This window comes from Protomyctophum parallelum (genome assembly GCF_964188405.1).
Source record: "Protomyctophum parallelum genome assembly, chromosome: 8".
Classification (NCBI taxonomy): Eukaryota; Metazoa; Chordata; class Actinopteri; order Myctophiformes; family Myctophidae; genus Protomyctophum; species Protomyctophum parallelum.
Window position 1 is genome coordinate 25,398,348 of NC_139703.1, and position 21,851 is coordinate 25,420,198.

Here is a 21,851-nt window from a genome sequence, read left to right on the forward strand (position 1 = left end):
CCTGCGGCACACCGCGACTGGATCACCAGTCCGGTGCCCAGACCGTTACGCTACGGCCTGGGCCTATAACTTGATTGTTAACACTCATAATGCTGCTGATAATGCTCATAATGAGTTCTTCAGGATAAAGGCGCTAGAGTGCCAAGGAGATGGGCAGATTTTACTTTGAAAAGCCCCCCCAAAACCGAGAGGTAAAATTGTCCATTACTACCTCGTGCTGTCATGTCTGATCTCTCTTTAGAAGCGTTAATATTCCAAACGAGATGCTTGGTTAAGTCCGAAATTAGTAGGCCTACAGAACATCGGCGTTCTGATCAAAACCATGTTGAGTGTCGTAGATTTAGACTAGAGAGAACAGTAACATTTGTCGTCCCGTAATCAAGGAAGTGAATGGCTGCGCACATGGGCAAAACATGTCCAGGAGCTCTGAGCAAGGCATTGCCTCCGTACAACGGGAGCCATAAAAAAAATGATTTCAGCGACCCATTTTATATTGTTAAAAAGGACTAAAAGATACACATCCGCGGTTATAATTGAGAGGACATGTATACACGTTTTTAGCATGGTGTTAAAAGAAATCTGATTTGAATATGCATACACAAACATCTTCTATATTATTGTAACTAGAAGCTTGACCGGCCTTCAGACAAAAAAAACTAACTCGTACTGTACAGTACTGTTCATACTGTACCGTAACTGTACTGTACTGTACTGTACTGTACTGTACTACTTGTACTGTACATTACAGTGCTGTACTGTACTGTACATACTGTGCTGTAGTGTACTGTACTACTCATACTGTACAGTACTGTACTGTACTGTAGTATCCATAATGTACACTAAAACACTAGGCTCCATTACAAGTCCTACAGTAAATTGACTCTGATGGTAATCCTCACCTGATGTAACCACAGCATATTCATCAGCAAATTCATATTTATAAGTACTGGGCACTGGTCGAAGAGTCTTCCACTGATTGGTCAGTGGATCAAAGCTCTCAAATATGTCCTTCTTGATGGTCATGAGCACTTCAACAAGCAGAGAAGGAGCAGGTGAGACAGTAGATTTAAGAGTTGAAAGAGAAACCAAATGTACTTGGTTGAGCTTTCAGTGTGGCATCCCCAACCCTCTGGAACTCTATCCCCAGAGAGGCAGGAGACAATTGGTATGCGTTATGACATCTATAAAAGCACAAAACTAAATGAGAAAGATAATGGAATCATGATGCAATAACCATTATGAAGCCTGATAGCAAACAACAGTCTTATTTTTTTATTGGCAGATAAGCTTTTTCCAGCATCATCAGCAGGGTACCTGTGGTCATGCGTGGGCGTGCTGTGTTACAGCATGGACGCTCCTTGGCCTCAGAGATGAACCTCACACAGCCCTGCTGTTCTTTTACCACGTCCAGACGCTCAACCACAGTGTGGAGGTAGGCGGGACTGATGAGAGGCAGACGGATGTGCTCTAGCACCTTAAAGAACAACACGTATTTAGTACTATTTACTGGTCCAACTGGAACAACATTATAAAACAACTAGAAAGATGCAAACCTGCGAAATTGCAAGTGTGGTTGCCCATCTCTATAGGAAACCACTGAATCACTGGCCAATCGATTTAAACATTTACAGCGATGGAGTGTAATAACTGCTGCCTATAGAGCGTCGCAGCCCCGCCCCCTTACAGAACGACGAGTGGCAAAATCATGACAATGTGGCCCCTAGGAATTACACTAACTCTGAAACACTACCACCCTCCATTTAAAAGTGTACAGACATTCAATCCCACTGTTTTGTGCCTAACAACAGTAACAGTAAGAGGACAGCAGAGGGCGCTTTGAGGCGTTGTTACATGTGGTCTCTGGCACACGTTAAACAGGAAGTACTAGTATGCAGATCAGATCAGTGCAGTACAGACTGAGTGATACACTGAATGTAAACTGATGTGTGATCTAAATCTGTTTCACAGGTAAGACTGCTATAAGGACCAAAGAGTACATCCCCAAGTGTTATACATGTGCATGAATAGGGATCAGATGGGGCAGAGATGAGTTCAGTATAAGATGAGTGTTTTATGATGAGTGAGTTGTGATTATCCTGGTATTAGCATTAGCAGTGGCATTTAGCATGCTAACACTGCAACACAGCAGCCATGTTGATTACGTTTGGACTGTGATATTTCTAGTCAATCCCCAACATAGCTTTGGGGTATGTTATGGTTATTTTGAGATGTTGAAAATACTAATGTCTGTTTATGGCAGATTTGCATTATTCTCTAAGAGTGTGTTCTGGGAGCTAATGTGGTGCTTATATTTCTCAGTCAACCAACATAAGAAGTGCTATTTACTAAGATTGCTGCTGAAGCTGTTTTATGTACTGTATGTTAAACTGAAGGTATATGTTTATTGATATTTACTGTACGTATGTATTACAAACAGGAAGTACTAGTATGCAGATCAGATCAGTGCAGTACAGACTGAGTGATACACTGAATGTAAACTGATGTGTGATCTAAATCTGTTTCACAGATTCCCCTATCCTGAAAACTAAAATAAATGTGTTGCACCGGAGTGAGGATTCTTCTTCATTGCATATGTGTAACATATTTGGCGAACCAGCCCAAGACGAGACACCAGAGGTCTCAATAAATAACCGAGCCTTCATCAACCTTCTGTAAGATGGATAACAGCCAGCTCCTGCGTGATCAAGTGAGTGCAGCCCTATGGCAGCTGAAGGAGGAGTTTCTCATGGATGTCTGCAGGTACATGAAGTGTGATGGCCTGGACAGTGGAGACCACCACAGTAGGACCAGACGGGCACTCATCAAGAGGGCAGAGAGCGTGATGGACCAGATTGAGAAAGATGAAGAGGATGCTGAGGTTTGTCAGTATTTTACTGAAGTACTAAATCATATTGAAAAAAAAAAAGAATGCCTTAATCCAGAAAAAGGGCAAAGCCCAGAGGAGCCCGCTCCAACGAAAGGGTTAGAGGATAAAGACTTATTGCCAAACAAACCTTTCCAGAAGATCACAGCCTCCCCACTTAGGAGCCGACCAGAGCCAACATATACACTGCCTGAAGTAACATTGAGGAGGGAGTTTAAAATATGTGGGCAAATTGGAGAAAGTGGGCAGAAGGAGAAGTTATCCTATCTCAGCTTAGTCCGTCAGATTGAGATGGGGACCGAAAAAGGACACACAGAGACTGAGATTGTGGAAGCCGTGATCAGGGCTATCAGTCCAGGGCTTCCCTTGAGAGACATGTTGGAGATAAAGCGTGGGCTGACCCTCACATCACTACTCACCATCCTGAAGGGTCACTACAAGGTTGACAGCTCCACTGACCTCTACCACCAGCTTATAAACATCTCCCAGGATCCTAGAGAGACCCCCCTGAACTTTGTATTCCGGGCAATTGAGCTGAAGGAGAAGCTGTTGTGGAAAACAGAAAATGAGGAAAATGATGAGCAGTACAGCAGAATCACCGTTCAGCGCAAGTTCCTCCGCTCAATTGAAACTGGGCTATTGAATGACTCTGTGAAATTCCATATTCTTCCCCAACTCAGAGATGTGAGCACCATGGATGAAGAACTAATTCAGAGAGTAAATGAAGCAGCCAAGGTTGAAAATGAGAGGCAGGAGAAACGGAAACGGGTCAATGCTTTTAAGAATCCTAAAGTGCAGGAAGTACAGTCCGAAATCCAGACGAACTCCACACCAGCCCAAAGTCCCCCTACACCAAAGGAGTCCAGTATAGCAGTGGCGGTCAAAACAGTGAAAGGAAAAGAGACTAAAACTGACAGCATTAATGCACAGCAGATCATGGAAGAACTTCGTGCAGAAATGAAGCAGATGTTTCTCACAGTAATGGAGACAAGCCGCCGCCCTCCTGGACCGAGGCAGCGAGAGAAAGGCTGCCAAAAGTGCAGAGAAGAGGGGGTAGGTGAAGATTGTTCACACTGCTTCAAATGTGGGCAAGTGGGCCACCTATCCCGTGGCTGCAGAGTACAGAGAGCATCGTCGGGAAACGACCAAGGACTACTGAGGCGGGACTACCGGTAGCCCAGAATGAAATGTCTCAAAGCAAGCAGTTTCCAGCCAGCCCGACAACTGTGACTATGACAGCACCCAGAGCAGCAGCAGGGGGCTATTCAGCTGTAAATGCAGTTCAGTATCTACCCCCCAAGCATCAGTCACGATTAGTGGGTCTTGTAGGAAAGAGATGTATGGTGAACTGCTTTATGGATAACCATCCAGTTAACGTATTGTGGGACACAGGGGCACAGTCCAGCATAGTAAATGAGCCCTGGCGACAGATACACCTACCCCACACAGTTACCCGCCCGATTTCAGAGCTCTTGGAGGAGGAGACCCTGACAGTCCTCGCTGCCAATGACACGCCCATCCCCTATACTGGCTGGATTGAGGTCAGCTTCCGGTTGGACAGCAACACTCACATGACAAGCAACCTACAAGTGCCAATACTTGTGTCAAGCGATCCTGCAGTTGCCAGTGACCCCATTATAGGCTATAATGTCATCGAAGCCATCATCAACAGAAATGAGGGGAAGACTAAAGATGGAAGAAAGCAGCTGACACACAAAGTGAGTAAAGCATTTGCCGTTTCCGTGAAAATCGCTCACAATGTGGTGAAGCTCATGCAAGACAGTGTTCCAGATCCAGAGACTGGTGTTGTGCGCACAGGTGGAAAAGTTGTGTTCTTGCCAGCCAATGAAGTTACTACTGTCTACATCCGAGCACATGTGAGTTCACAAGCTAGAGGCCAAGACATGTATTTTTCACCTGACATACTTAATCCCACAACAGAGGGCGTGGTCCTCAACGAAGTGCTGGTGCAGGTACCAGAAAGGAAAATACCATATGTACCGATACCCATGACCAACACCACAAACCACATAATTTGTCTGGACCGTCACCAAGTTGTTGGACACCTAGAATCTGTCAAAACTGTGTACTCAGCAGCCATTCAGACTAAAGATCAGCAGCCGTTACCTGACCAGACAGATAGGACAGAGTCCAAGTACAACAGGGAAGAAGACATGTCACACCCTGCACCACAGTCCGATAACAGTCAAGAGGAGAGACCTGTGACATGGGACCCCCCGGTGGGACTCAACCACCTTTCAGAAGGTCAGCAAAGAGCAGCAAAGACAATGTTGAGAGAGGAGTGTCAGGCCTTTGCATTCGACAGCGATGATGTAGGCTACATACCTTCTCTTCAGATGCACATCACCCTCAATGACACCAGTCCAGTACAAAAAACCTACATGTCTGTCCCAAAGCCGCTCCACAAGGAAGTAAAAGAATATCTGCAGGACCTGTTGAACAAGGGGTGGGTTACACCATCACGGTCACCATACTCATCGCCGGTGGTCTGCGTCCGGAAGAAAGATGGCAGTCTGCGCCTCTGTTGCGACTACAGAGAACTGAACCGCAAGTCAGTGGCAGACCGGCATCCCATACCAAGAATTCAGGATATGCTGGATGCACTCGGGGGAAGCTCATGGTTTTCTGTGTTAGACCAGGGAAAGGCTTACCACCAGGGCTCCCTGGATGAAGCGAGTCGTCCGCTGACAGCCTTCATCACGCCCTGGGGGCTCTATGAATGGGTCCGCATACCATTTGGCCTGAGCTCCGCCCCTGCTGAATTCCAGAGGAGCATGGAACATTGTCTGGCTGGCCTGAGAGACACCGTCTCTTTACCATACCTAGATGACAACCTAGTACATAGCAGCAGCTTTGAAGAACACCTGGAACATGTCCGTTTAGTCCTCCAGCGCTACAAGGAGCATGGCGTTAAGTTAACTCCGAAGAAGTGTGAGCTGTTTAAGTCCAGTGTGCGATTTCTTGGCAGGATGGTGACTGGAGAAGGTTACACCATGGACCCCGCAGAGATGGCGCCTGTGATGAATCTGAAGGGAAGAACAATTGCCACCGTCGGTGATCTGCGCCAGGTGCTAGGGTTCCTATCTTATTATAGGCCTTATATCCCCAATTTCTCCCGTGTGGCCCTTCCACTGTACAGCCTACTAACTGTCCCAAACCTTGAAGAGCACACATCTGACCCACCAGCAGGAAGACACAAGAAAACAGTAAAGAAAAAGAAAGGTCATTTATCATCACGCACACCCATACCGTGGACCAGCTCTCACCAGGAAGTGTTGAACCAGCTGATTGACGCCCTCACAAAGCCCCCTATACTTGGATATCCTGACTTCACCCAGCCCTTTGTGGTACATTGTGACGCATCCCAGGTTGGTTTGGGTGCAGTACTGTATCAGCGTCAGCAAGGGAAGATGAGAGTGATAGCGTATGGCTCCCGCACCCTGAGTCCGTCAGAGAAGAGGTACCATCTGCATTCTGGGAAGCTGGAGTTTTTAGCGTTGAAGTGGGCCATCTGTGAACGCTTCCGTGATTACTTGTTCCATGCTTCATCATTTGTTGTTTACACGGACAACAATCCCTTGACATATGTGCTCACTACGGCAAAGCTCAATGCTACGGGACACAGATGGGTGGCAGAATTAGCGGACTACAACTTCATCATACGCTATCGCCCTGGAAAAAACAACTCAGATGCTGACGGGTTGTCTCGGATGCCGTTGGACATAGAGGGCTACATGAGAAGCTGTACAGCTGAGTCTAGTCAAGAGGCAATAAGTGCATCCATGGAAAGCGTGATGGTGGAACAGAGAACGCCGTGCCAAGGCATTGGGGTGGTCCACATCAACGCCTTGAGCCTTGTGAAAGACTGTGAGACTGGCCAGCCTCTCACTCCAGCACAAATACGCAAAGCACAGGAAGAGGATGAAACCATATCCAGATACCTTTGGTATAAGTCACAGAATAGGAGGCCAAGTAGAACGGAGATGAGAACAGAACACCCAGCGGTAGTCACACTACTGAAACAATGGCTAAAGATCCACGTAGATGAAGATGGTGTCCTACGCCGCAGAACCTCTCACCGAGAACAGCTGGTGATTCCCAAAGTCTACTGGCCACTTGTTTTCAAAGAGCTGCACCAGGACATGGGCCACCTAGGGGTGGAGAGAACGCTTGACCTCATCCGAGAAAGGTTCTACTGGCCACAAATGCACAAAGAGGTAGAACATTTTGTTACTAGTGTGTGTGATTGTCTTAAGAAGAAGAGACCGAGTAAGCAGACCCGTGCACCTTTGACACCTATCCATACCACCTATCCATTTGAGCTAGTCTCAATAGACTTCCTTCATTTGGACAAATGCAAGCATGGTTATGAATATATCTTGGTGGTCATGGACCATTTTACGAGGTTTGCACAAGCCTACGCCACAAGAAACAAGGCAGCGAAAACGGTGGCAGAGAAACTCTTCAATGACTTTGCACTCAAGTTTGGATTTGCCAATCGTTTACACCATGACCTCGGAAAAGAGTTTGAGAACAACCTGATGGCCAGGCTGAAGGACCTCTCAGGTGTCCAGGGCTCCCATACAACACCATACCACCCACAGGGAAACGGGCAGGTTGAGCGATTCAACCGTACCCTGTTGTCGATGTTGCGGACCCTAGAGGAAAAAGAGAAAGAAGATTGGAAAGAGTCATTGAATAAAGTTGTTCATGCATACAATTGTACAAAGAATGAGGCAACAGGCTATACACCCTACTACCTCCTTTTTGGAAGATCTCCTCGCCTGCCAATCGATCTTCTGTTCAATCTCAAAATTGATGAGGCTCATGACACTTATGAGAACTATGTGAGTCGATGGCAGAAGAGAATGCAAGAAGCATACCAGATAGCTGCCAGTACAGCAGACAAGGGGGCAGCTCGAGGAAAAGCTCACTACGACAAAAAGGTACAAGGGAGAGACCTTGAGCCAGGGGATCGAGTCCTCATCCGCAACCTGACCCCAAGAGGCGGGCCTGGGAAACTTCGGTCGTATTGGGAAAGCCAGGTATATAGAGTTAAAGAAAGAAAAGGTGACAACAGCAGCCCAGTTTACCATGTCATCCCAGAAAATGGCATAGGGAGGGACAGAGTGGTCCACAGAAATCTCTTGCTGCCATGCGACCACCTACCTCTAGAGCGGACACCAAGCCAGGCTTCTCAGTCACGGCGAGACCCACAGAGCACCACAAAGAAGAAGAGGAGACCACAACACAGAGAACTACAGCATCCAGAGCCCGGCGGTGACTTCGATGATGACTCAGACGAGGACTACAGTGCGACCTACAAGTGGCGTCTCAGATCCAGCAGCAGAAACCAGCAAAGTCAACAGTTGCTGAATCCTCAGACGGAGCCGTTCCAGCCACACCAGAGTCCCCAGCATCTGCACTTTGAAGAGGATGAGCCACTACAAAGCGAAGAGGATGTGCCACTGCAAAGCGAAGAGGATGTGCCACTGCAAAGCGAAGACGGTGTGACACTACAGTCTCAGAGGCCTGAACCAGGCCTTGACAGTCCTGTGGGTGGTGAGTTAGAAGCAGATCAGTCACTACCGGTAAGACAACACCCGCAAAGGCAGAGGCATAGGCCAGTGGTACTGAGTTATGACACATTGGGTCAGCCTTCTTTAATCACCAGACATTGTGACATTAGAGACACTCAGAGTAGTGAATGGAAACCTGTATGGCGACCATGGACGGTTGAGGGTTTATGTTGAATTGAACATTCCGGGAAATGTCAGAGACATTTAATTTTGTGGGGGAGAGTGTGGCCCCTAGGAATTACACTAACTCTGAAACACTACCACCCTCCATTTAAAAGTGTACAGACATTCAATCCCACTGTTTTGTGCCTAACAACAGTAACAGTAAGAGGACAGCAGAGGGCGCTTTGAGGCGTTGTTACATGTGGTCTCTGGCACACGTTAAACAGGAAGTACTAGTATGCAGATCAGATCAGTGCAGTACAGACTGAGTGATACACTGAATGTAAACTGATGTGTGATCTAAATCTGTTTCACAGGTAAGACTGCTATAAGGACCAAAGAGTACATCCCCAAGTGTTATACATGTGCATGAATAGGGATCAGATGGGGCAGAGATGAGTTCAGTATAAGATGAGTGTTTTATGATGAGTGAGTTGTGATTATCCTGGTATTAGCATTAGCAGTGGCATTTAGCATGCTAACACTGCAACACAGCAGCCATGTTGATTACGTTTGGACTGTGATATTTCTAGTCAATCCCCAACATAGCTTTGGGGTATGTTATGGTTATTTTGAGATGTTGAAAATACTAATGTCTGTTTATGGCAGATTTGCATTATTCTCTAAGAGTGTGTTCTGGGAGCTAATGTGGTGCTTATATTTCTCAGTCAACCAACATAAGAAGTGCTATTTACTAAGATTGCTGCTGAAGCTGTTTTATGTACTGTATGTTAAACTGAAGGTATATGTTTATTGATATTTACTGTACGTATGTATTACAAACAGGAAGTACTAGTATGCAGATCAGATCAGTGCAGTACAGACTGAGTGATACACTGAATGTAAACTGATGTGTGATCTAAATCTGTTTCACAGATTCCCCTATCCTGAAAACTAAAATAAATGTGTTGCACCGGAGTGAGGATTCTTCTTCATTGCATATGTGTAACAACAACACACAATATTTTGGACCAAACAAATAATTACAAAGAAGAAAAACAACAAAAAAAGTGTTCTAACCTGCCGTTTTTTTCTACTTTCTAATTCTTTGTTTGGCCTGAAAAATTGTGTTTGTTGTCATGATTTGTCACGACAAGAGTTGGCTTTGTCTGCTGCGTAAACGTCTTTAAATAAATACTTTCTGAAAAGTCTATGAGGAAAATGAACGGGGATTTATCTTCCGGGTCTCTCGAGGGGGCGGGACTGCGACGCTCTATAGAGCGTCTCAGTCCTGCCCCCTTTCAGAACGACGAGTGGCCCAGGAAATGATTCTCCATTAATTTTCTCCATAGGCTTTTCAAAAAGTATTTATATAAAGACTGTTACGCCGCAGACAAAGCCAACTCATATCATGACAAATCATGACAATAATTACAATGTTTTGGGCCGATCAAATAATTAGTAAGAAGAAAAACAAAACAAATAGTGTTGTATCCTGCCTTTATTTTATTCTTTCAAATTATTTGAACGCCACAAAATATTGTGTTTGTTGTCATGATTTGTCACGATCCGAGTTGGCTTTGTCCGCGGCGTAACCGTCTTTATATAAATACTTTTTGAAAAGCCTATGGAGAAAATGAATGGAGAATAATTTCCTGGGCCACTTGTCGTTCTGAAAGGGGACGGGCCTGTGACGCTCTATAGGCAACCACACTAATCATGCATATTACCAGCCAGTACCACATATACACTTATACAGTGTAAATGTGGTACTCTAGAAACGACCTTGCATTTAGAAGACCCCTGACATATTGATAGTCTTACAAGTTGAAAGACTAAAGCCCTAACCACACCAAAGGTTCAAGACGGTTTTAGCGTTGTCCCTGCGTGTGACATGTCTTGTTGCACGTTGAACCACGTTGACCCTAGTGATTCAACGTATGGAATTCAATGGCCCAAACCACACCAAAGGGTAGAGACGGTTTTAGCGTTAACTCCTTGCAACCGTTTGGACCCAAGGGGCTGTATTTTGTCTTAAGTACCAGGTCTTATTCCCTAACTTGAGTAAACTAAAGACCTGGAGGCGTGATCAATGCTCTTTGGCCACTCAGAATAGCCAAATGGCATTGATCACGCCTCCAGGTCTTTAGTTTACTCAAATTAGGGAATAAGACCTGGTACTTAAGACACGCAAAATACAAATGACCCTTTGGTGTGGTTAGGGCTTTAGAAATGACTGACCTGTCCAACGCTCTGCTTGCGGGTAGGAAACTTGTCTAACCACAGCATGGCAGCCTCAAACACCATATCCTCCTTGGGAACATTCAGATGGTCACTGGAGAGAAACTCTGTCAGTCTTTCCACGGAGAGAGATAGGAACGCTTCCTATAAAAACAATACAGTAGATTAGCCGATGGTGGAGACTGGAGACTTCATACTGAAGTAACATTTTCTCGTTTTTCTCTGTTTGTTTAGTAAAATGGACTATAGCTTATATGCAATTATGACTGAATGTTCTAGCTACTCAGGTCTGGTCTACCAAATTCCTTGGGAAGAGTGCCAATCGGAAGGGAGAATAGAGAGTTATTGCAACATTTAACATTTAAATGTTTTCAACGATTTAAGCGCTGGAGTGCAATAACAATAGTCTGCTTTCCAATACAGTAAGTAAGCCTTGCCAAGCCATGAGGCCCATAGGGCAGGATCCCATCTCCTGTTTCTGTAGCGTGAGGAGCTTGATGTACAGTGCAAGTGTCAAGTACACCCCCTGGACATGACGCTAGTATGTCACAGGGACATACCCCCATCCAACCCTTGATGCTGAGGGGGCAGGGAGGCATTGGGTCCCAATTTGGTATGACTCGGCCAGGGATGGAACCCCGACCTCCCAGTCGCAGGGCGGCACTCTAACCACAAGGCCACTGAGCTGGTTGCTTGCCTATAGGCAACCACACTAATCAACTCAGGAAATGTATGATCCTCAATCACTGACCTGCTGATAGATGACACTGAACTGTTTCAGAATTAAATTCATGCTCTGTTTCTTCAACATTTTACAGGAGTGGTCGTCGGCAAAGCAGTAAATCTCTACACAGTTATTTGTATCCATGTGACGCCTCATGTATTTCCAGCAGGCCTCTCGAACAGCCGTGACTTCCAACAAGTCTGATGCAAGTAGCAGGGCCTAGAACAAATTAACGACATGCCTATATTAAGCACTGATGTTTTGCAAGGCAAGACAAGGCAATTCCATTTGTATAGCACATTTCAACAAGGCAATTCGATGTGCTTTACAGTACACAGAACATCAAGCAAAGGAAGGAAAGGAAAATTATAAAATGACATCTGGATGCATAAAACAAAATAAGTTATAGATACAGTTACAGTGCAGAGGAGAGGAGACAATAATTAAGAAAAGAGAAAGGCAGCGGTAAACAGAAAGGTTTGTTTAGTTTATTTCAAACCTTTCACATGTATAACAATACATAATACATTATACAGAAACTTGAGTGGCCCAAAAAGGTGTAGGCTGAAGCTAAAAGCTTAGAATTGCCTACCCTATTGGTTTAGAGAAACAAATAAAAAAGTAAACTAAGAAAATAACATAATAATAATAATAATAATAAAATAAGTAATGTGTTCCAGATATGTGTTGCATAAAATGTTGCATCTGTTGCAAAAGATATGTGATATGAGTTGCATAAAAACTAAATACTGCTTCCCCAGTTTAATTTGATAAATTCATTACAAAAATCATCGATCCAACCGGGCCCCGCGTCGAGTCTCTCTCTCTCTCTCTCTCTCTCTCTGTCTCTCTCTCTCTCTCTCTGTGATAGGCTCCACATTCTTAGCATTAAGCAGCAGCGTTATTTATGAATCAACTTCAGTCGTCTGGTGGATTTGTTTTTGTAGGACAAACATGGGGACAATAAATAAGGGTCACAATGATAATACATTACCTGCACATTATCAGTAGAGATGGACACCTTAGCAGTGTAGGCATAGTTCACCAGCAAACCAATCATGTGAGGTCCCAGTCCACTGATCCTCACCCTGTCCTGTGTGGACTCCCTCATACCAGATGTAAACATGGCCTGTGCAGGTTGAAGAGATGAATGGTTGGCTCGGTTTTTCTTAATTACATTGTAAATTGGTTAATTAAATGTCATTCCCTAACCCAGGGGTTCTCTACATTTTCAGAACGTGACCCCCCGATATTTGAAATACCCACCCTGATAAGGCTGATAAGCACTTATGTAAGTAAGTACATTTTATTTTATTTATTTATGTAATAGTTGAGGCATTCAATTTAGTTCGACTTGGTTCCACAGACATTGTGAAAATAGCAGATCTACAAGCTCACAGCACGTCGCAAAATCAAATCAAACTCTATTTGTATAGCACATTTCTAACGACTGAGGTCGAACCAAAGTGCTTCACATTACAGAGCATAATAACATACACCAAGGCAAAAAAGAGAAAAAGAGGATAGAATATAGATAAAAGCAAAGAGGAAGGAAAAGCATTATTTCAAAGTGTCAGAGAGCAACATGTAAAATACAATAAGCAGTACATGGGAACATCGCACATGGGTAGACTTAGTAGACATGAAAAGCGACCGAGCAGAGCGTACATGGAGCGGGCGTTCCAGAGGTTGGGTCCGGCCGCGGCGAACGCGTGATCACCTCTGGTCCTGAAATGTATGTCAGTCACAATCAGGAGAGACTGATTAGCCGATCTCAGGGCTCTTGTTGGGACATACGGAGTGATCAATTCCGCCAAATATGGAGGGGACAGGTCATTTTGGGCTTTAAAAACCAAACAATAGGTAGGTACCCTCACAAAAAACATGCAGTAATCCTGGTCACTAAACTGCCTCCCCCTGGCCAGCCGGGGCGCCTGATGGAGGGGAAAGGAACTGGTTGGAATAACGTGTTCCTTCCACGCGCTACGTCCAACCAGGAAAACTCCCCCCTGTCAGGTGTAAAGGAGCAACTTGGACACTCGGCATGAAGGAAGCATGAGTTCAAGTCCGTTGCTCTCCCCTTGTCCCCCATATACTGTATGGGGACTAGGTTGGTGGAGGGTGTGTAGAGCCCAGGATCACATTAGATGATTGACACAGGGGTGAAAAATGGGTTACAAAATCGTGGGATAAAAAATATATATTAAAAACCAAACAATAAAATCTTAAAATAAATTCTGAAGCGGACAGGGAGCCAGTGGAGGGAGGCGAGGACTGGGGTGATACGGTCCCGCCTATTTGTGCCGGTGAGGAGGCGAGCGGCGGCATTCTGCACAAGCTGTAGACGCCTAATAGCTGACTGATCGATGCCTGCATAAAGAGCATCACAGTAATCTAGTCTTGTTGAAATAAAAGCATGGATGACTCTCTCGAGGTCAGTACGGGGCAGATAGGCCTTTACACCAGTCGTTGTGAGCTTGCAGATCAGCCATGTCTCCCTCTTTCCTATGTTATTTGACAATTTGACACTTTTTATAGTATAGTTTGTTGATTACTTGAGATGCAGAAATGGTCTTAAAAGTTGTTGAAGTGTCCCGACCCACGGGTTAAGAACCACTAAAAATGTGTGTGTACTTACCTCAAAGTAAGGGCTGAAGGAGGCCAGTACATAGCGATGGCAGGGGACCTCCTGCCCCTCACAGCACAGAATCACATCACACAAGACACTGTTGAGACGCAGCCTGTTGAGACCCTCGAACACCTTGTGGGGATGGTCGGGGTCCACAAACACCTCAGCATCCAGGGAGGATAGAGGTACGCTGGCGCCGTCCTCCTGAAGTGCAACGACAATAACATCCAGAGGGACATTTAATAGACAAATAAACTACTATTAATCTGGGACTAATGTTGCTGATCTGGTAATGATCACTCACACGGTCAGTCACATGGCCACTCACACAGCGGTCAGTGTCCAGTCTCGTCCTCTTGGCAGTCTGTGGTGATTCACTCTGGCAGGCAGCATCCAGGATGTTGTCAGCCATGGCTGAGGTGTGGTGTGGTGGAGTGGGTCTCGTCTGCAGAGAGAAGTTGAGAACACAACATTACTGTTAATGTGGTTACACAGTAAAATCCTCAGTGTTCATTTAACTCTGAGAGGATACAAATGGAACCTTGATGGAATTAGCATGATTCAGCCGTCTTCATCTTTTTATTGCCTGTTGATTATGCAAGGGATAATTGACAGAGAGCCAGTGGTCATTGTTGAGAATGACGATGTTTTGACCCAAAAGTAACAACAAAATGTGCAACACGGTGACCTGTTGATCAGATAAAATACATTTTCAGTCAGTCTGTTTGTTAACATGGCTGCCATGTTAGATACATCACAAAATCAGCAGCCAGGTAGGTGCTCTTAGGCGCCTGACACATAAGAGACAGGCTGTCTCCTCGGTGTCTTCTGTGTGTCACACGTGGTTTGACGAGACAAGCTTGCTCCCTGGCTGTCTTCTGCCCTTCTCCTCAGACATTCATGTAAGACAAGTGAAGTAAAGTCAGCTCAGCAGTCCTTGTATTGTCCAGAAATAACACACCACTGAATTCAGTGATTGACCAATCAGAATCAAGCATTAAACAAAGCCGTGTAAAAAAGGGATTTTATTCGATTCAGGCCGAGCATATATAGTGAAAGTAATGTAAGATGTGAACAAATACAGTACTGGAGTTACTCTCCCACCATGTTTAAAATGAAAATAAACATCTTCATGGCTTGTTAGCTTATTGTTGTCGTCTGATATACTGAAGTTTTATTTAATCGGTGGAGATTTGATGAACATATCAAGTACTTTGTAATATCCTGGTTACTACAAACAGTTTTGAGCTTCCCAGTACAGCCAGTGTTCTACAGCTGGCCACTAGAGCAGTTTGAGCATCAGGATTCTGCATGTCATTGTTTAATTTGTTTCTCAGAGAGTGAGAACAACTAGTAAGGATCATTATGCTTCCTGAAGTTCCTATGCAGCTACACATCCTAGACTAGACTGTTCTCCCTCCTGGCTTCCAAGCTGTGGAATAAATTATACTATGCAGAGATATGGTGCAAATGTGTTCACATGTTATCATTATTCAGAGATTTGTTTCTGTGCTATTAAAGACCACTGGTTCCCAAACACTGGGTCAGGACCCAAGGTTGGGTCGCGGACCAATTTTTGCAACATTTTGTTTGGAATTATTACTATTTCAATACACTTAAAAAAAAACATTCCCAAAAAAATCAAAGACTTTCATGAATTAAAAACAAAATTCAAACAAATTCCATAAATTTGAAAACAAATGTTTAAAGGACAACTTTAGTTTTTTTTTCATTTGCTGCTTTCTTTCGTTTTAGGGATTTTAGCTGTTTTTGACAGGGGGGCGGGGGCATTCGATTTCGAGCATGGGGCTAAATATGTATTTTTTTACACAATTTGATGGTGATTTCTTTTTTATGGTTTACTATAGTCCTAATAAACACCAGGAAATTACATCTGGCCACAGAAGATCACAGGATCTACTGAATGTGAAGGTAGCCTACTGGGGGAAGGCTTATACTGTGTGTATAGGCTCAATATGTCAGTTTGTCACATTCAATAGATCCTGTGATCTTTTGTGGCCAGATGTAATTTCTTGGGGTCTAGTAGGACTATAGTAAATAATAAAAATAATAAATTGTCGTAAAATGTTGTAAAAAAATACATATTTAGCCCCCTCGAATGCCCCCGCCCCCTGTCAAAAACTGCTAAAATCCCTAAAACGAAAGAAAGCAGCAAATGAAAGAAAATGAACACTCACCTGTCACCTTTTAGTTTCTCTAATTACAACCTAAAACATGAACCTTGGTTGAAAAAAACTAAAGTTGTCCTTTAAGAACTAGTGAAAATAGCAGATCTAGTTAATTGGGTCCCGTGGGGACGACATATTTCTCTTTTGGGTCACAGGCTACTGATTTAGACGGCATGCGGTTTAGACAGATCCTATTGATGATTTGATGTTTGCCTGCTTATCCTAGTTTTTTTAACTAAATTGTTTTCTTTGCACTCCATGCAGACAGCTCTCCCTATACCGGGAATATGAATTCCTGCCATCCGGCCAATGGTTAAATACCCCTGTTACTAAAACCAACAGGTACAAATTCTCATTCATACCTACCTCCATCCGAGCCATCAACAAGGGAAGCAGGACGTAGATGTAGTTACACTCTGTGCACTTTAGCCCTGGTTGCACTTTATATTTAATGTAACATCTGTATCTTTTGTGATGTATGTCTGTTTTTATGTATGTTGTACTGTTTGTAATTATTTGAGAGCTCTTATTATCTGCTGTAAAACGAAGTGCCCAGTTTGGGACATATGAATAAACTTGACCTTTCTGTGACCATGTAATGTATGTGACCATTTATTACTTGGCTATTTATTGACTATAGGATTCAATGTAATTTACTCTGATCTTACACCTGGGGGGGCAGTTGACTGACCTCATGCTTCCTTCATGCATGAGTAGTCCAAGCTGCTTATTTTCACCTGACAGGGGAGTTTCACCAGTCGGACGTAGCGTGTGGAAGGAACACGTTATTCCAACCAGTTCCTTTCCCATCCATCAGGCACCCCGGTTGGCCAGGGGGAAGTAGTTTTAAAGACCCCAGCAGGAATCGAACCCAGGACCTTCTAGCTGTGAGGCGACAGCACTACCGACTTTCCACATCATTCATCACTGACACTGCCTCCTGCGGCACAACACAACACGCATGGTTATTCTAGCCCTGAAACATGACGGACTTTCAACCTGTTTTTTGCACATGCTCCATTTACATCCTACCCAGCTAGCAAGTCATGGCGCGCCGCCGACGTGAGGCGGTCCCCGCGCGCCGCGGATCGTGTCCTCCGCCGGGCGCGTGACGCGACGTGGGCAAGTCGTTCATGATCAGCGTGGGCCACGCGCCCCGACACGCGTGTAGCCAGCGCCCCGCTTCTCTGCCGCGACTCGAACGTCAGCTACGGACAGCAGCAGCAGGACAGCGTGAAGCTGTCTTATGACACCCCCCCCCCCCCCCCCCCCATATATATTGCGACCCGCACCCCTCGATTCTCCCCCATGCTCACCTCCCTCCCACATATTTATAGAAACATAATAAAGCAGCAAATGTATACTTAATTTTGTTTCTTTATTAGGAAAAAAAAAAGTTACAATGAAAACATTTATACAGCCATGTTAAACATAAATAAAGGCACATAAACATAAAAAAACATGGAAATATTTTAAAACATACAAGTTTAGAATACAAGTGGTTGATTTTTATGTAATTTTGCTGAGAATGCACTTAAGGACCACACTTTGAGAACCACTGGCTCCTAAAATCTATAAAACAGTAAAACACCAAATTTCCTGAAACCACCAGGACATTGTTGGATAAGATTGTGTCCACAATTTTCCAAGAACCTATGTTTCTATATCAGTGGTTCTCAAATTATGTCATGTCAAGGACCCCAGAAATATATGAAATTGGCCGCAGACACCTATCTGAAAATATGTTGTTCCAGGGACTACCCAGAAGCAAAGAGGAGTTAAAAACGTTTGCTCTGAAATAATATATATTCAAAGATTTGCACATTTTCAGGATAAAACAAAATAGACCTACAAGCTCGTAGCGCGGTCCCTGGAACAACATATTTTCCTAGGGTTTTCAGAAAACAGTCATACCATTTAAACACTTTAACCATCATTTTAAAAGCCGTTAGATTGTTGGCAGATTTACAAGCTCACGAGCTTGTAGATTTGCTTTTTTTTTTTTTATCGTGAAAATGTGGCCCAAACCCAGTGAACGTTTTAACTCAAATCTGTGAGGATTTAGAAGACATTTTGTGGAATCAGTTCTCAAGTTTAATTTCTTATGTCTATAAAACACAAGTCTTTTCTGTGTGGTTAGTTATGTAGGCCCAATAACAGTTACACAGCAATAAACAGAACACACAATCGAGATTCACCTTTTGAGCAAGAAATCGTGCAGCATACATTTGAACCCTTTTCATGCCAAAGTTATTCAGCATTTGAGCCACGGACCACCGTTTGATGAGCTGCCGTTTCCTTCCTTTATGAAGCCTGACTGTTGGCCGCCAGCAGAAGTTCCAGGATGCACCCTATCCAACGTCTCCGGCTCTCAGACCCCAGGTCCCCGTCACTGAAGTCCAAGATGCCCTGGTTTTAGCCACTTTAACCATTATTTAAAAAGCTGTAAGCTGTTGAAAACGAGCTTGTAGATTTGCTAATTTTGAAACATCGTGAAAATGTGGCACAAATCTGTAAATATATATTCTTTTGCAGCAAACGTTTTAACTCATCTGTTAGGATTTAGAAGACATCAGTTCTCAAGTTTAAGTGCTTAAGTCTTTAAAACACCAATTCTCTTCTGAGTGGAGTCAGGAGTTTCTGAGCGTAGCAATGTGTGTATGTCCCCGTGTCTGTATGTCCGAGCACGGAAAGCTGGGTGCGTTCCTTGAGGTCTGGATGTTGCGGGGACCCCCACACGGTACAATGCAGGCTGGGTATAGAGGGTCAGGGAAACCCGACTGGTGGTAGCCTTTCCAGCAGAGGTTGAAGTCGATAGGTCTTCCTCCAGCGAAAGTTCGTCTGAAATCACAGAATTAATTAAATACATTTTTTTCACCTTAATCATTTCTCTGTCTTGTGATTCATGACTTAACAGTTGCCCTGTGGGTAAAAACCCAGCCATTTTCTAATTTCTATTCCTGTGCTAAAATGTGAAAATGTTCTTACCATTTTTATTATCCATTTTATTCATCCATCACCATCATCTCCACTTCCTCCACGTGACCTCATCTGTAATTTGAACAAAATCAAATACAAAATTGATATGGATTGCATTTGTATAGGGCTCACAACACGTGAGCTTGTAGATCGACTATTTTCACCATGCAACCAAGTGTAAATTCAGGCATTCTGAAATAGGCCTACCTACCATCACTGCTGTGAAATGTGGGATAACGTTTTGATGGCTGTGAGAACCACTGCCTTAACCCATTTAGACCCGAGGACGCATCTGTGTCGCCTCATAGGTTTTAAACATTATTTTAAAAGCTGTTAGCTGTTGAAAAATAGCAGATCTACAAGCTCATAGTGTGGCATAGAGTGCCACAGTACTCATCATAATACACCTCAGTCATTTAAAATGTACACAGTTACACATTGTTGGGTGCCAATTTGCTGTCCTTGGTAAAAATGAAAATGAACAATTACCTTAAATTAAAGAACGATGTATCAGCTCTGTACAGCATGTCACCTTGTCTGTAAAATGAAATCAAATTCAAGTCAAAATTATTTCAAATGTAACAGCAAACTTGAGGCAAGAGAGCTTAATTGTAGCATGCAACCTTAATTCAGTGGTAGAAAATGTTCTTACCGTTTGTACGCCCAACAGATCCAAGTCCTGTGTCTGAAATCAGTAACAACAAAATGGTAAACATTGTATGTACATAAAATCAATTTGATGAAAACAGAAGATCTACAAGCACACAATGTGCTGCGAGCTTGTAGACCAGCTATTTTCAGCATGCAACCAAGTGTAAAAATCAGGCTACGAGCAAGCAACGTATCAAATCTGATTTAATTCGAATAATTATTATGACTTTTATCAACATAAGAAGACGTTAGAAAAGAACATCATGATACATTATTATTGTTCACTACTAAACCATTTTACTTACTTCTGATATGAGGTTGCTTTGTTTCCCCCAGCCTCCACCGTCTGGGTCGATCTTGCTGGAATCTTGTTTGTCTGTAAAATTAAATAATATAAAACACCGTCCAACGGAGCTATAGATGTTTTTAAGCCACGTCCAAACAATAGATTAGCTAGCTAGCTAGCTGCTAGCTAGCTAATCTTACTTAATTTACATGTCTACATATAAACGTTCAGATTTCAAATATAAGTGCTCACCCCAGGGCCACGTCTGCTCACATATCGGCCTCAATCCAACAACATGCATATTAATGATACAAACACAACGTAAAACAACAACAAAAGCTAAACTCGTGAACAAAAATAAAAACACAGCTCAAAATTTGAGCTGTGTTGTATTTTTGTACTCAAATAAACATACCTCGTTGTTCTGCCTGCAAATCCAAAGTACAACCAAGTATCCACAACAGACAGACAGCCGAACGCAATGGAATTAGTACGTCAAACAATGTAAGTTTCACTTTTAGAGGTTTTAAACTTTGGCAGCGTCTAGTGAGCTAATCTAGTGAGCTAATTTAAGACTTCCGGTGGACGATCTCTTCAAAATAAGAGTACCCTCTAGAGTATTGAAAAAAAGTTTAATTTGCACATTAAAACTACAAATTAAGCATTTAAATGATGCTATATGATGCTATAAGACACACATTATGTTTCTGTGTAAGAATAAGTAATTAAATCCTTATAATAATAATAATAAAGTTATCTAAATGGATAAATGCTATTCACTGGAGTGCATGGACTTTATAAAGTGGACACTGGACAAAAGACGGCTCCGCAAGGCAACTATCTGGACATACCCACGCGTTCGGGGAGATGTCCTATACCACACCCCACTCTCCGCTAAGCGGGAGAGGTGTAAAATTCACAGCAGCAGACCTTCTACTGGGGTCAAGGCTGACAAAAAGTACCGTTTCCGGACCCAGAATGGACACTGGACAAAAGACGGCTCCGCGAGGCAACTATCTGGACATACCCACGCGTTCGGGGAGATGTCCTGTACCACACCCCACTCTCCGCTAAGCGGGAGAGGTGTAAAATTCACAGCAGCAGACCTTCTACTGTGGTCAACGCTGAAAAAAGTACCGTTTCCGGACCCAGAATGGACACTGGACAAAGAGGCCTCCGCGAGGCAACTATCTGGACATACCCACACGTTCGGGGAGATGTCCTCTACCACACCACACTCTCCGCTAAGCGGGAGAGGTGTAAAATTCACAGCAGCAGACCTTCTACTGGGGTCAATGCTGACAAAAAGTACCGTTTCCGGACCCAGAATGGACACTGGACAAAGAGGCCTCCGCCAGGCAACTATCTGGACATACCCACACGTTCGGGGAGATGTCCTCTACCACACCACACTCTCCGCTAAGCGGGAGAGGTGTAAAATTCACAGCAGCAGACCTTCTACTGGGGTCAAGGCTGACAAAAAGTACCGTTTCCGGACCCAGAATGGACACTGGACAAAAGACGGCTCCGCGAGGCAACTATCTGGACATACCCACGCGTTCGGGG

At 43.9% G+C, this 21,851-nt stretch overlaps 1 protein-coding gene and 2 long non-coding RNA genes across 3 annotated transcripts; 1 reads left to right on the plus strand and 2 right to left on the minus strand.

The window, feature by feature from the left end:
* Window positions 1-568: 568 nt before the first annotated feature.
* LOC310862973 (kelch-like protein 20) lies at window positions 569-20,821 on the minus strand (the record flags this gene model as incomplete). Its single annotated transcript, XM_083771096.1, has 9 exons — window positions 20,701-20,821; window positions 14,485-14,625; window positions 14,190-14,384; window positions 12,546-12,680; window positions 11,579-11,770; window positions 10,828-10,971; window positions 1,315-1,474; window positions 900-1,028; window positions 569-579 (listed from the first exon to the last, which is right to left on the minus strand). The coding sequence occupies exons 2-9, from the start codon at window positions 14,590-14,592 to the stop codon at window positions 569-571; spliced, it is 1,074 nt and encodes a 357-aa protein (XP_083627222.1). The 5' UTR covers window positions 14,593-14,625; window positions 20,701-20,821.
* LOC310862649 lies at window positions 17,877-19,252 on the plus strand. The gene is made up of 2 exons (XR_014569592.1): window positions 17,877-18,751; window positions 18,834-19,252. It is a non-coding gene; the product is annotated as an uncharacterized lncRNA (long non-coding RNA).
* On the minus strand, window positions 19,074-20,377 carry LOC310862648. The gene is made up of 5 exons (XR_014569591.1): window positions 20,305-20,377; window positions 20,001-20,033; window positions 19,838-19,885; window positions 19,358-19,420; window positions 19,074-19,210 (listed from the first exon to the last, which is right to left on the minus strand). It is a non-coding gene; the product is annotated as an uncharacterized lncRNA (long non-coding RNA).
* Window positions 20,822-21,851: the final 1,030 nt, after the last annotated feature.